Genomic DNA, 15,824 nt, shown 5'->3' on the forward strand with positions numbered 1-15,824 from the left:
AACTTAAATCATACCTGTTATTTAAGAATTTGCATGGCTAACAAGCCAGATACATTTTAAATATCTTTTTTTTCTTGTCCCACTGGCTCCCCTAAGACAATGAAGCAGTAAAACATTGTTAGAGGGTACCACACAGGGAATAAATTAGGGAAAGCTGAAGCAAGAGATAAAAGTAAGATTTGTAAGAAGTAAATCCAGTCAGTACAAAGGCAAGTCAAGTGAAGGAATGTAGGTGTTCGGAAAGGAGGAAAGAGAAAGAGATTAAGAGGAGTACAAAAGTGGGTATGGACAGCACCAGAGGTTGAAGAGTAGTGGTGCCAGGTCCCTGTGGTGTCAAAATCCTCAGAGATGGCAGTGAGGAGCCTTTTCATGGGTGCAGCAAAATAACAAAGCCTGTGATTGCTTAATGTGCCATCAGCCCACTGGAGATAAAACAACAGCCGAGACAAGTTAGGATGGGATTTTTCTCATCGAAATTGCCCGTTGTGAAGCTGTTTGTTGCTTTTGCCCCTCAGTCACCACAGGGGGAGCCAAGAGGAGCAGCCTCATTTATCCACTGGGGTTTTGGATGACTAGAGGTAGGGAGGATAAACTCGTGGACTCTCTATACAGTGTTTAAGCACGGTTTCTAAGTAAGGTTTCCCAGAGGGAAAATACCCAACCTGAGGAGATGGCAATGGTTGTGCTCCAGTGATGGAGTCACAGGAGAGGCACACAGGCCAAAGGACCCTTAAAGGTCACTCAGAAAATTCTACCTCAGCTTTCTTTGTAGCAAATTAAACTATTAAAAACCCAGTGGGTGTGGAATATACCAGATCTCTGATCCACTTTGTAACCCATTTTTATGGGGAAAAGTTCTACCATATTCCTTAGCCTTCTCTGATTTAGACTAATCAAATCCAAAGCCTTTCATCTTTTCCCACAACTTATGTTTACCAAACATCCTTATAATTCTGTTGCTCCTTTCTCTGGACCTTGCCAACTTTTTCTATATCTTTCTTAAAGTTTGGTGCTTGAAGCTGGGGATTTAGCTGGAAACCAGACTAATAATGCAATAGTGTGCTTCCCATTTCTTCTACAGAAATGCCAATTCTCATGAAAACACAGATATATCAAATCAGTGTCTGTTAGTTTATGTTCAGTGCTGCCCAACTTCATCACGAGTGCTTAAAACTCTGAATCAGGCTCCTGACATCATGACATGGACTAAGAACGCATGATATTCTAACAGCTTTGCACTTTAAAAAAACTACATCTGATTTGAAAGGTTTTAGACAAGTTAATCACATGAGCTAAGATTATATTAGTTCAAATGGCTAATAAGAAATTAGAAAAATTAATACCAAAGCCATTGCTTTCCAGGCTTATGAACTGCTCTTGCTAACAGAAGTACGAGCAAGGTCATGAAAACTATCAGCAGAATATCCTGTTTCCTTGCTTCTGTTTTAAATGCTTCTCCACTGATTCAGACTTAAGGGCCTGTGCTGGGCACAAGAGTTTCTTTCACGTAACAATAGTGTTTAATTCTCAAGGGCTTTACAGGTCTGAGGCCACCTCGTAACGTCACATAAAGTATCTCAAAGGTAATAAATGCAGATGATAGAACAAAATAGTGTTATCCCAATGGCCCTTGTTGCAGTAGGCCCCAGCATGATCTCCTGCATAAAGAACATCATATTTCTGAAAAGTAATCTTCATGCTGCATCTCAATTAGTTTGAAAAGCAGCATGTTGTTAATGCATTTTTATTTACAAGGCCATCAACACTTTGGGCTTAAGAAATAACATGAGTGAGCTTTTCTGATGATCACGTCCCAAGCCATTCCTACAGTAATGATCTCTCTTTGGGGCTTTTCTACTTTATTCCCTGTCTGGTAGAAGAAGCTGATCTGGAAAGCCACATGAATATACTCCTAGTAACACATAATCCCTTTAGTTCCCTACATGACTGTAACCGAACACATTGCAGACTTTGTTTGTATTTAAATATTTTCACATGACGGAAAGTCCTTCCAAGCTGATCACTTAATGAGGCCAAATATTTCGTTAGGCGCCATTTAAACAATTATAATAAATAAGAATATTATTATTTGCTAGTAAAATTGTGCCATAAACACTCTTGTTTATATTCAAGGAACTCTTAGTCCCTAAAGAAATTTGTCTTTATGATAGTAGCTACAACAAACTTACTCGAGTAGGAAATAAACACATATGGCTTTGTAATCCACAGTTAGGATGTTCTATTTGAAATTTAATTCAGAAGGATATAAAGGTTTCTTAGGACTGAAAGGATTATTAGGGACTGTAATATCTAATGCGATTATAAGACAGAGCTGGTAGCTCACTGTAACAGAAACTCGGTAAGACACAGGAATATACTAAGGCATAGGCCCACAAGGACCTTCTGGGTTATCGAATCCAGTCCCCGGTTACTACAGGCAACTGGATCAAATAATCTATTTAATACATTTTGTGAGCTTCATGCTAAAACTAGGTATGTTTTTGTGCCATAATTTGATACTGGGCTGACTTGGCAAGGGTTTGGTAGCGGGGGGCTGCAGGGGTGGCCTGTGTGAGCAGAGCCCAGCAGCTGCCCCATGTTAGATAAGGGCCGCTCCAGCTGCTCCAAAGGGACACGCTGCTGGCCAGAGCCGAGCTATGAGTGACACTGGTTGGGCCTCTGGGAGAGCAGTTAAGAAAGGGGGGGGAAAAAAAATGCCGTGCAAGAGCAGCTGGGAGAGAGAGGAGTGAGAAATGTGAGAGAAGCAGCCCTGCGGGCCCCAGGGTCAGTGCGGCAGGAGGGCAGGAGGTGCTGCAGGCACCCGAGCAGTTCCCCTGCGGCCTGTGGAGAGGCCCCCGGTGGGCAGGTGGATGTGGCCTGAAAGAGGTCTGCAGCCCACAGAGAGGAGCCTGCGCCGCTCGAGGGGAGGAGGTAGAAGAGGGTGGATGGGGGGAAGGTGTTTGTAGTTTTCTTTTAGTTTCTCGCTGCTCTCGTTTGTTAGAAATAGGCAATAAATTATAAACTCCCGATGCTGAGTCTGTTTTGCCCACGATGGTAATTTGTGAATGATCTCCCTGTCCTTATCTCAACCCTTGAGCCCTTTCCATTGTATTTTCTGCCCCTCTTCCTTTGAGATGTGGGAGTGAGAGAGTGGTTGTGGTGGAGTTCAGCTGTCCAGCTGGGTGAAACCACCACAAATTTTTACATGCTCAGGTGAATAAACAACACAGAATTCACAGCACGAGTTATTTGTGGTAATTTATATCCACTTGTTCTTACACCAAGGTTGCCCCCTAGTTTTAGTATTTCTCTTACCAGAAGTATTTAAGAGAGATCAAACCTCATACCAACCATCAGCTGCCAGGCTAAACGAGCACAGTACACACACTTCCATTTCGTAAGAGGTTCTCCAGTTCCCTGTCATCTCAGCAGCTCTTTTTCTGTACCAGCTTCAGTAAGAATCCAACTTTCTTTAATATGGGTGATCATGGTCACGTATTATCCCAAAGTCTTTCTGTGGTCCTATACAAGGGCATTCATACTTCCCTCTCTCTGCTGGAGATGTCTCTCCTACCGCGTTTTAGGGTTTCAGTTGCCTTTTCCATCCCCACACCACACTGGGGCAAAGAGAAATCTTTCTGCGTTGTTGCTGGTTTCCTGCAGGAGTTTTTCTGCTGTCAGCTCTCTGACCTCTCGTGTCACCTCACTCACGGGGACATTTGGTTCTTGCTGTATGGAGTTGTGGACCTTCCCTGCACTGATGAAACCTCCTAACTCGTGACTTCAATAAATTTTAATTATCAGACACCTCTGTTTTCCACATTGCTACTAGGGAAATATTAAATAATTATGAGTCCTAGGAACTCCAGACAACTCCCTTTCAACACAGCTCAGCTTCTCTTCATCTAGCACCCTGCATGCCTTGCAGGTGCTCTAAAAATCTCAGACTTTTCCAGGTAGGGAATGTAATTTTACACACAGCTCCTAATCAGTTACTGTACTGAAGTCTGGACACCCGGATTTTCCTTCTTTGTCTAGCTAATTAGTTACTATATCAAAGACAGTTATTGAGCTAGTTTGGTATTATCTAGCCTTAGTAAATGCCAATTCCATTTTATTCAGTTTTCCATTAACTGCCGTGACTTCTACATTTCTCTCCTACCAGTCTTTCCTAAAGCCAGGCATAAAACATTGATGTACACAAAACAAAATGCATTGTGCTTTTTGAATGAAATTCATGTTTTATTTGTCTTCAGAATAGATTATTTATTTACATCAATATGTATTTTTGACTAGCAGGTACACTTGAGCAGTGATTGTAAACATACTGGATGCCTTGCTGTATTCACTGGCAGAAATGCATACGCATCCTTTTCACTTTATTCTTAATATTGCTAGTAACAATTTTTAAAAGGATCAGAATACAAATTCAGCAGGCTGCTCCAATGGGACTAGGCCTCATAAAATAGAGCCTTTTCCCTAGCAGGTTGGTAGTCCAACTCAAAAATGATGCATGTTGCAGAAAATCAGAGAACAAAGCGTGCAGTAACGTGACTTGTAAGGTGATGACAGGTATAAGGCATGAAAGAAATACAAGTTTTGGAGAAACAGAGAAAAGCGAAGGAGGATTTGGCCCAGAGGTACCGACTGATTGTTCCAGATAGAGATAAATTACACATGGTATTGTTGTCTTTGTGCTTCATTTTTATTTTTAATTATGTTGTGTGCAGTACACAGATTGAAAGAACTGGTAAGAAACTAAATCGAGACTTGAATTTCAAGTCCAGCACTGACCCACAGACTCTGCGTGTCCTTGGGCAAAATGCTTTTTTTTTTCCCCTCTCTCACTGCCTCATCTGTAAAACAGAGATAACACCACTTCTTTTTTCCCAACCTGACTATTTACATAATAAAAGCCTTTCCATGCATGACAGTCTCTTATATATTTGTACAGCATCTAGCATAATGAGGACCTAGATCTTGGGACTACAATACAAGCAATACACAACAATTAAGATTACACATCTATCCAAAATAAACCTAATGCACTTAATACTATGGTACCTCACTGGAGAGACACGACTATTACACAGTGAACTCTACTTCTGCAGTCCCTCTTTTTGTTCTGCTCTCTCACCTAAAGAAGGCTTTGGCAGAGAAGCAGATTTTATGAACAGGAGGAGTTATCCTGTTACTATCTCCTGCAGAGGTGATGGACCCATAAGTCCTAAGGGACCTCTGCCGGGAGCTCGGCAGCATTGTGCAGAGGCTCTGTATTTCTGCAGCAGCTCTCCCATGGCCGCCTGCATCAGGGAAGATCTACCTCAAAGGCAACTTGTTGCACTCTGGAAAGGGAAAAAAGTCCTCAACCCTAATTGTCTTCTCCACATTGTCACCGGGGAAGACCACATCACCTCTGCAGGCCAGCCCAAGCACAGTTGCCCTTGCTCTCACTCTTGTAAGCAACCCCTAGTCTGTTAGAGAGGTCTTGGCAAATTCTGGGGATGCAATAGGAAACGTTGGACCTGATTGTCCTGTTCTATGCTCAGAGAGTGGGGTACATGAGTAAAGCGTCCCTCACCAGCAACATGGATGCTGTAGGAGGGTATCGTTTATTATGATGATGCACGTTTTCCTAGGAAGTCTTATCCTCTACACAGCAGTTTATGCTCAGCTTGGAGAAAGTTGGCTTCCCACAGCAGAGTTGTTGGAAAGAGACAAGAGGAAAACACTGCAACTGTGATTCCTGACACGACAGAAATGTGACATGAGGAGAAAAAGCACCCGACCTCACACAGCTGTGAGGGAGGGCTATTGCTAGCCAGTCACTGGATATTTTACCCAGCAAAAGTTCTGAGATTTTGCCTCATTTCACCTCAGCCCCTACTTGTTCAGCAGACCTGTCCATCCCTGTGGGTCCCCTTGCCCTCTCAGCTGTCAAGAGACCTGCACCAGGCTAACAGAGACCCCCCAAGAGCCCCAGACCACCCCACTGCTCTCAGCACCACCACCTACACCGCCTGCAGAACCCCTGCCTACGGGACAGGGGAAGCTCTTTCCCCATCGCCTGCATGGCCAGAAGATAATGCCAAAACCTTGCTCTCGGCAGAGATCCAGCTGGGCCTGTGCTGGGATTCCCCTGCACGCCGAGAGGAACGCGAGGCGAGGGCGCCTTGCTGCCCTGCGCTGGCAGGCCCAGGCCTACAAGCCTGGCTGGCTCTGCAGCTACTTGGCACCACAAGAAGTAAAAACACGCGTAAATTAGAAGCTCTTCAGGCCAATTTTCTTGTTTTGTCCCAGCGTAACTGACTGAGGGCACTTAATGTCTGCAGCAGTAATCCAGCCTCCCCCTGTGCAGGTGACAATTTTTTAGTGCCGCCCGTGTGTGGGCAGATACACGGCTGCATTCATTTAATTGGGTAATGCCGCTCTGGCTGAAAATACATTTAAAAAAAAAAAAGTCATTTCAGTTTTTTCTCTTCTTTCTCTTCCCAGGTTTGTCACAAAAAAAAAAAAAAAGACAAGAAAAGTGATGGCAACTGGGTTATTAATAATACATAGTTAGCAACTGATTAATTTGGTTTCGTGTGCTGTGCAAGGAAGACTGCACTGTTAGGGCTATTGTTTTATGGGAACCGAGACCAGATATCATATGTCTGTTACAAATGTTAGGCACAAAATTAAACACCCACACATACTAAAGGACCATCAACACGGTGGGAAGAATTATTAATTTTGCAAGCAGAAAGATGACAAAGCAGAGGAGTGATAAATGCTCCAGATAGATCCAGAGCTCCAATTTAATGCACACGATAAGGTCCTCTTTTCACAAGTAAAGTCTCCAACTCCCGCCGTGTTTTATACTTCTCCATCATTTAGCCGTGCACATATTTGGCATTTAGAGTGTGACGGATTTACACATTTGCTACCAAATGAGCTGCAAGAGCTAATCAGCTCACGCAGAATTGCACATATTAATGAAGAAGGCTCTTCTGCATGCCTGCGATGTAGACACCCACTTAACTGGGGCACCAGAGACTAATTTGAAAAGATTTTGTTCACGTAGAAGCCTTTTTCTTATGATGAATGCTTGAAGGGAATTGTGTTGTAGACTGGGAGGGAGCAGTATCTGCAACATCTGACTAACTGGTACTCATTACTGAGTGATTCAAGAGCAGTAGGAAGGATAAATTATTAGTGGCCAAAATCTAATGAGAATAATTAGCACTGTGATGCTTTCCAAGCAGGCACGCACAAACTGTTCCTTAAGGAGCATCATCCCCTGCAAGAGAGGCAAGTACTCTGGGCAGAAGGACAGAGGAGTTCCAGGGCAGGAATCTCACAAACCAAGGACCAATTCATGCAGCCGAGTGGTAACACCTGAACATCCTCCTACCTTTAATTACGAGCTGGCACTGGAGCAATGATTGCCTAAATCTGGGACTGATACCTTTTTTTTTCCCCCCAATGACCTCAAAAACAGCTACAGTAGGCTGATGACTGTACAGAATTTACAGTTCAGCTTTACTCCTCAGAAACTACAGCCTGGAAATCGCTGCTTTAGATACTGCCTTGTTTTTTGCAACATTGCATCGTATCCACATGCAGTGCCTGCCAGAGCCTTGGCAAGAGCGGGGGCAGTCAGGGCTGCTTCGCAGGGAGTATTCCAGCAGCACTGGGGCAGGCGTTCCAGGAGTCGTGCTTGCCAGCAGATAAAATGGTACTTGGAGTCATTTCCTTTGTAGAAACACCCAGGTACCCTCCTTTCTCAATCAGTAAATAAAAGCAGGAGGCACAGAGAAAGCAGAGCATCTTCTCATGACAAGCCAAAGAAAATAACAGGAGGCGTTCGGGTTTCCAATCAGTTATGTACACAACTGGATTAGCCAAAGGGCCGTGCACCCGAGGCTCAGCGCTGCTTCTGCCCGCTTCCAGCGGAGCCGTGAAGCACTCACTGATGCTGGGCTGCCAAAGGCAAAGGAAATGCCAGCATTTGGCCCCAGTGCTCAGCACCTGCTGATAAAAGCTAATTTTTTCCCTCTCTCAGTTTCCAGAATTTACTCCTGCAAATCCCAGTGTAACATTACAGACCCAATCACACTGAAGTAAGCCTATTAAATTAAAATGAGGTGCACGTGGACAACAGTCCCTGCTCCACTGAGCATCGTTCTGACTGAATGGCTTGTTTCATAGTTTGTAAAACGCAGTTGGCAGGGGTTTAGTATTATTCTAGGAAATCTATAAATGCAACATTTTTTTTTCTCTTAACATAACACTATCAAGAATATGGAGAGCAATTTTGCTTTTTATTTTTTAAAGTAGACTGTGAAAACACCTGTAGACTGAGTCACCACGTCTTGAATTTTCTTTTGAAAAGCTGTAAATCTTCAAAAGTAGAACCAACCATGAAGCAATTCCATCTGAAAGGAGACTCTGTCTGAAGCATTCTCTTAAAGCTTACTCATAATAGGAGTTGCATCTCCCTTATTACTCCCAAATTAAATGCTGTAAGAACATAAACCTTGCCCTTGTAATCTTTGACCATTAATATGAATCCAGCTTAGTGGATGGCTATTGAGAGGAATTTAAGTCAGCAAAATTTCAGGGGCTAATTTGGGCTGAGTGGGAGTAGAGAAATTCCCAAGGCTGTTTTATGCAACTGCAATTAGTTAGGAGGGTTTGGGGTGGGGGGTAGGGTGGTGTCAATGGGGATATCAGATTCAGAATGCAATTTTACAGGAGGAAGAAAAAGGAAATAGAGATTTGCTAGATTGCTTTTTCTTGATTCAGATTAGAAAGCAAGTCTCTTCTAGTCTCTCCTGTAGGAGTTGCTCTAGTTTCAGCAAATGACGTGCTTATTGGGTCAGGGTTAGATGGATAACCCTGTAAAACAGCAGAGACCAAAGCATCTGCTTGGGTTGGAGTGGGCTAGGATACGACCCTGTGCTCAGACTTAGGACTCCAACCCGGGTCTCACATACCCCAGTGTATTCACACTCCGGGGGGATGTTGTCCGGGCTCCCTTTCCCCTCCTGTATTGGATGAGACAAATCCAACATCTCAGGCACTTTCATTAGATAGAAGAACCACCTCCTTATGCAGCTCCTACTAGCCTGCACAAAAATTTGGTCCTGCTACCCTTGGTATCTTGGTCTGACTACAAAACAGGTCAAGCACAAACCAGTGGGGTATTTACATCTCGCTTAAACCTCTGAGGAACAAAACAACATACAATGCTTGCTCAACCTCTCTGCTGGTGTACATGTACCCTTCCCCAACAAGATTTTATCTGTTAGGGTTAACTGTGTAGCAGATATCAAACACCCCTTAAAAGGATGAAAGGCCAAACCCATAACTGCAAGAGCAGAACCTCTGATTCACTGCAACCCATTTGTTATCAGCAATTAAATTTCTTGCTGATAAATGATTCATGATTTGAAAGATCAGATTACTCATTTTTAACCACAGCAGAAATTCCCATGTGCTTATGAATGGCTAAGCTATGCATCCACCACGACTGCCTGGAAAGTCTGAATGTCTGTTTGAACAGTTGGCCGTTTTACCCAGAATAAGAGCTCTTATATGCAAGATACTTCTTATTCACAGTTCATAGAAAAAAAAATCAATTTCATCATAATTTGACCAAAACAAATATAAACAAGCTGACTTCACTACTAAATACAAGCACTGAACATTTTCTTTACTGGAGGCAACAGAATTACAACAGAGTAACTGAGATTCAAACCTGGCCTGCTAATTAAACAGCCTTGGAAGTAAAGCTCCTAGATCATAGCATAATCTAGTTCACATTAACTAAGACTCCTGTCAGCCATTTGATGTAATTGTTTATGGTATTCAGAACTGGATTTAAAAAAAAAAAATCAGACTATAAACCAGATGAGTTGTGACCCTGTAACAGAAGTTAATGTATTCTCAAATACTTTATATCTGTGAATTAACACATGATTAGCCAAGGAAAAAAAAAAAAAAGAAAAGCTTGAGTCCAAGAAGTAACTGACAAAAGACTGAAGGGAAAAACAAAAATCCTTATTTTTAATTTTGTTATGTTATAACCAGCTGTAAGGAATTACTGCTCTGAAGCACAGCGTGCAATTGTCCTATCCTAAACGTTTACGAAAGCCTGTAATTCAGAATGATCCTGAAAAGTGATATCACTATTGGCAAGCTATGATTTCATTGATTTATTTTTTGTCTTTAAAAGAAGTCCGCATTTCTCGGCAATTAGCACAAACATAGCAACAGCCTACTGCTCAAGCATTTCTGGAGGCTATTTGCCTTCCTTAGTGCCAGCTGCTTTGACTCAGATCAAAAAAAACTGCAGTAAGTTCTGAACTATCATACTTGATAGACTACTAGTAAGCAAAGGAATTAAAGGAATTCCTGTTTCGAATCAAATGGCATCAATATACATTACTTCTTAAATGGAGGGCAAAACACACGCTACCAAACATGAGGATAGCTCGAAAGAGAGAACTATCATGACCTTCTCCAAAAGCACTGAACACAACCTGAAGCAACTATGCTAACACAAAAGAAAAAAAAGTCAGAGACTTAATAAATTAAGCTACTTTCACACTAGGATATTATGTACTACCAGGCAGCTGATTTTTTTTTTTTTTTTGAGTGCAGAGACTCATCAGGTGCCTAATAAGAGAACATACTTGGCACAGCTCCATCAGTGTTTAAATTTATATCATGGTTAACAAGCTGGCAACCATACGAGGCCAATCAGGCTGCTGGTATTCCAGATTACTCACTAATGTCTTCAGCAGCTTAACAAACACCAACCATACAATGCCATTAACTGGGCAAGAGAGGACAAAACTGCATGGGGAATGGAGGTGAGATGCCATCCACCCCCTAAGCAGCACCGCGCTGAGCTGTCCATTAACACGGCTTTCACCAAGCCTCCAAACTAGCAAAAGACAATGAGACAGGCAGCTTGAGGAGCAAAAGGGAGATGTCAGAGCCAAGGCATGGTACCTCACTGTAAAAAGCTCTTCTGTCCACCTGCTGAGTGCCCAGGTGGACAGACGCCGATCCCCGCAGAGCTGGGCACCCCGCAGTGCCACCCAGCACAGCCGGGCACCGGGCTGCCCGCAGCAAGATGAGGTGGTGAGGTGGGCAATCCAAGTTGAACAAGGCTGATTAACAATAAGAGTAATTATCTTTTTTAAATTTATTTTTCATTCAAAGTGAATCACAACTTCCTGCCCTTTCTTCTTCCCTCCTGTGAAGACATAAGTACCTCCAGATCAATGTCTTTTTTTTTAAAGCATCAAGTGTAACACATCAACTGCTGCTGCTAATACAGTTTTTACAGTGATGATTTTGGCTAAGAGATTGTTTATGCAACTCCTTAACAAACAAAAAAGGAAATCTCCAACATACAAAAGCAGATAAACTTTTGGAGTGTAAACATTAATATACATAATTACTGCATTATCAGAAGTACTATGCATTTATCAAAGCTGTTCAACATAACACTTTCCAACAAATATTTCATACGGCCCAATCATAATTTTTAAGGGAGGCTGTATACCCTACAAGGGTAACTGTCTACCCCTAGAAGGTAATCACTCCTACCTTACAGAGGCATTTGGCAGTACTGATGCCAGAAAAAGAAGGCTTAGTTTAATTTTACCCATGCTGTGTAGATTTTTGATACTTGGCTTAATTAACTCAGTACATTCTACAAAGGTATGTAAACAGTCCTGATAGCGAGATTTAAATGAAATCAACAGATCTGGACTGGTCAATGTCAATGTCTTCATTAATTCAAATACCTTATTTATCCCTGAGCACCTTAATATTGTTTCCCCAAATCTCACTGAAGAACATGTAACTATTTCACAAGAATGTAAAACTGCATTTGGATAATCTGTGTCTTACAAGTCCCACTATCCTTTGCTGGTTTAAAAAAAAAAAGTGTTCTCCCCTACCTCCCCTCCCCTTTTTTTTAACATGTACTGCAATACCTTTAAAAAAAATCACCCTATCAAACAACACCTACAGACACACTACAGACTACAAAAATATTGCATAGGAGTGTCAGTGGGCATAGTCTCACAACATGAGAGAAAATGCTAAGTTTTCTTTAAAACATTACGGCAACGTTCTAGTTTTTTTTCCTTTTAAAAATCTTGTAGTTTCACTTTATTTCAAAATTGTACAAAATGGCCATGGCTGTTTATAAAAAAAGTCTCTGTCTTGAGAATATGTGAAGTCTCAGGTGCATTAACAAAAGACCTGAAACGATTCACAGTGCAGCGGAAAGCTTCTTCTGAGGCAGACGTTACAACTCATCCTTCTTCTTTCCTACTCTCTCGTGGTCTCTTTCTCTAAGGGTTCGCATGAAAGTGGTGAATCCAGACTCCTGTTTTTGAAAAAAAAAAAAAAAAAAACAAAAAAAAACAGAAAAACATGGGTCTTTTAAAAAAAATCCACAATCAAAACTATGCATCAAGACCACTTTTAGCTTATGCATGGAAATTGGCAGAAAATGAACTATGGACCAGTTATTGCTTCTGCACTGCCTCCTCAGGCAGTACTCTGGGTCCAGTGCTGCTCTGCTGAAATGCGAGGGGAAAAATAACCAACACAGATTCCACATTCCACCATTTTTCATGAGAAACTGTGAAAAGATGGGGCCACAAGAAGAAAGGCCCTAAAACTCAGATGACGAGGTAAAATCTGTCCCCAGAAATGCCACCTATGCCTTTTTGTTGAAAACGCTCAGACACGCTTTATTTGTATGCACATGTATTTGTGGCATTTGGAAAGCTGTTATTGGATCATTTGTTGGCTGTATACACATTTGCCGCTGTTCCTCATCGCATAATAGTTTTGCTAATGATTCACACATCCAGATGAGGGGAATTACATTTTTTCAAGTTACTATCAAAATTATGGTCAAACATTGAAATCTGGATGCCTAGACCTTTGTATTTTAACAACTTAAAACTTCTGATTTTCTGAAGCTGTTGAATGCCTTCTTTTGCAAGGCAAAAGGTGGTTCAAAAGGTGTTGTAACTGAAACAGATGTGTGAACAGACCTGGAAACTCCACGGAAAGCACTGTGCAAAGCACTGCCTCCAATGTTACCACCATAGTAGATAACTAAACCTAACTGGATCCTGCAGAAGACCATGGGACTGAGGAGAGGTGGAAAGGGAACACAGCTGTCAGCACCAGAGAGATTGCAATGTTCTTGTTGGGTAATTTAATTTTACCCAATAAAGGGTTGGCTGCACGCAAAAGATTAGTCAGTCCACTTTCCAGCACGGGCATAATCATCTCCCAACTGTTGTGGCCTCAGACCACTCCTGTCTTGCTAAATTCTTTTTTATCAGCCACCACAGATCCCACCTTTCATATATCATTTCCATACACATGGGTAAGAAATATGAGGAAGATTATGGCTGAAATTTTACTTAATTGTTGGCTACTGCACCCATCTTTACTTTTAAGAAAAGATCCACAATCTGAACTAAAGGCAGTATCCATAACAACGCCTGGATCAGCTCCATAAAATGGTCATTACTGTGGTCCTAATGCTGGAAAAAACAAGGAGGTGAAGCTCCATGAAGAATTCTCTAAGATCCTGACTGACAAACAACCTCAGAATTTGGCTTTTTTTTTTTCCTTCATGCTTCTCTATAATTTGGTGAGCTGTAACAGCAGCAATGACTTTCATGCAGGCTCTTGTAGCAAAACCACTGGATAGCTTGAAGTCCCCAAGTTTTTTTTTTCTTGTAGACCCTAGCTTCTCTCAGCAATCAATCACTGCTGAGCAATAACCTCCCTCCAGAAGCTCATGACAAAGACGACATGCAAATAATTAGATGGCTCCCTTATTTTGAGGCATTTTACAACCACAGAAGGCATTATGCCATTTCTGCCCATTGCACTCATAGCATATAATTAGCTGGCCACAGCAGGACAAAAGAATGAAACTTCAGTCCATGGGCTAGATGGCACAATTGGTCTTTCCATCCTGAGTTCCAGGAGTGAATCTGATTCAGTGAGAATGAGACATTTAGCTTCCCTTGGTCTCCAAAGGACAGTTTTGTCCCTGCTATAAAAATGAATGGTCTGTCACCGTTTGGCAGCCTAGTGGAACTGAAGTATGTTTCGAGTGTATGCATGATCCAGATCCAGAACTGACAGGAGCAAGATCTGTATTTTCTGGCATTTCTGCACCTAGCTGCAGCCCATGTAATAAATCCCTTGCTTTCACTCAGTCCAAATTCACTTGCAGACTTCAGCTTAAAGAATAAAATATGTAACAAAGCATTACCAAATCTACTCCTTTTTCCTCTTCTCACATTCCTAAAATAGACCAAGTACATTCGTAATACAGAGATGTACAGGGGCGTGGTACGCAATGATTCATCCATGTAAGTTAGTAACAGAAGCAGTTAAATATCCTTTCAGTAAGATAAAAATTTGCCCTGCAGTATTCATTTGCGAGGCAGTACTGGCAGAGGAGACCTTCCTCCCTTTATCAGGTGATGACTCCTGCTTTTACTCACCCCTCTTTCTCCCGTATATTTTTCCACAAATTTCCCGTAGTTGTAATAGTTGAAGGTGGGGTAGCCATCAACTCCCTCCTGCTTGCACAGGTCATGATTCTGTTCTTTGGCACAGTCCACTGCAGCGTAGGCGATCTGAAATGCAAGAGATCAGCGTGAGGCAGCAGAAGACAAAGGAAGGCTCCACAGTCACGGTGCTGCTGCAGCTTAGACCTAACGCTGGGAGAGACCTACGTCTTCTGCCAAAAATGCAACTGCTGTTGTGGTGGCTCAGCTGTGCAGGAAGATCAGAGGGTCATCACTGGGTCACACCACACAAAGAGGAAAGCAGAAGTTGCTTCCTCCCGGCACAACACTGCAGTGCCTGCGCAGCATCTGGCCCACACAGCTGCGAGGTGGGTTCAGCTCCCAGCACACAGCATCACCTTCCTGGCCTCCTCGCGAAGCTCTGCGCTAGACTCCAAGCAGGAAATCCAGAGGGTGCATTAGTTAAACCAAAATGAAGTCCAAGCATGGCAGTCACAGTGCTGTCACACTGCAGGACTTTAAGTGTTAAGTGATGAACATGACAGGGTGACACCGATAACCATAAGAACCCACCTAACCCAACCTCCTTTCTGTGACACGACCATCGCCTGGAAACATTACCTCTGCTGGTCATGGACAAACATGGAAGCTCACTCTCACAAGCTATTAAGATTCGTGATTTTTATCCCAAATAGCTTTCATGAACCCTGTTCAGTTCTTCCAAGGACAATGGGGATAGGGGAGAGGCCAAAGGGTTGTCTACTGAGCAGTGCCTGTAGAGAAGTAGGTGCTTACTGTTGCAATCCCTGCCTGGCTTCATCTGTTCTCTTTCCTGCCTTTTTTTTGCCCCTCTTTTGACGTAGGGGCACGGTATGCTCTGCACAGCCATTAGCAAAGTGGGCTTTAATTCCTTTTGAAACCTCTAGATGCTACTGTCACACAAACCAACCGTCGGGAGGAAGCAGCCTGCTCGCAGCAACCCTCCTCCCCTGCCTGCCTCAGGAGGGCGCAGGGAAGTGCAGCCCCGCAGCCCCAGAGCGTCAGCTCCAGCTAACCCTAGTTTAGAGCATTTGACATTTGGAACCTGAACCTGTGAAGTACTGAGAATGGGCTGTACTTAACATTCTTGATGTTAAAACAAAATGCAATTCACAGGCTTTTATTTCAAGCAGCAGAGCCCTCTGCTGTGATTTCACACTGGCTGCTCGGTGAGTGGCAGTTCTGGCTCCGAACGCACGCTGC

At 42.7% G+C, this 15,824-nt stretch overlaps 1 protein-coding gene across 1 annotated transcript in view; it reads right to left on the reverse strand.

Moving 5' to 3' along the window:
* Positions 1 to 11,185: 11,185 nt before the first annotated feature.
* PDIA5 (protein disulfide isomerase family A member 5) overlaps positions 11,186 to 15,824 on the reverse strand; it is a 99,185-nt gene continuing 94,546 nt past the window's right edge. The window contains exons 16-17 of the mRNA XM_080601352.1: positions 14,556 to 14,690; positions 11,186 to 12,397 (exon numbers count right to left, since the gene is read on the reverse strand). Coding sequence (XP_080457478.1) covers positions 12,317 to 12,397; positions 14,556 to 14,690 — 216 coding nt within the window. The 3' untranslated portion in view covers positions 11,186 to 12,316. The remainder of the gene's footprint in view (positions 12,398 to 14,555; positions 14,691 to 15,824) is intronic.

Source organism: Anser brachyrhynchus, assembly GCF_964034855.1.
Source record: "Anser brachyrhynchus genome assembly, chromosome: 7".
Classification (NCBI taxonomy): domain Eukaryota; kingdom Metazoa; phylum Chordata; class Aves; order Anseriformes; family Anatidae; genus Anser; species Anser brachyrhynchus.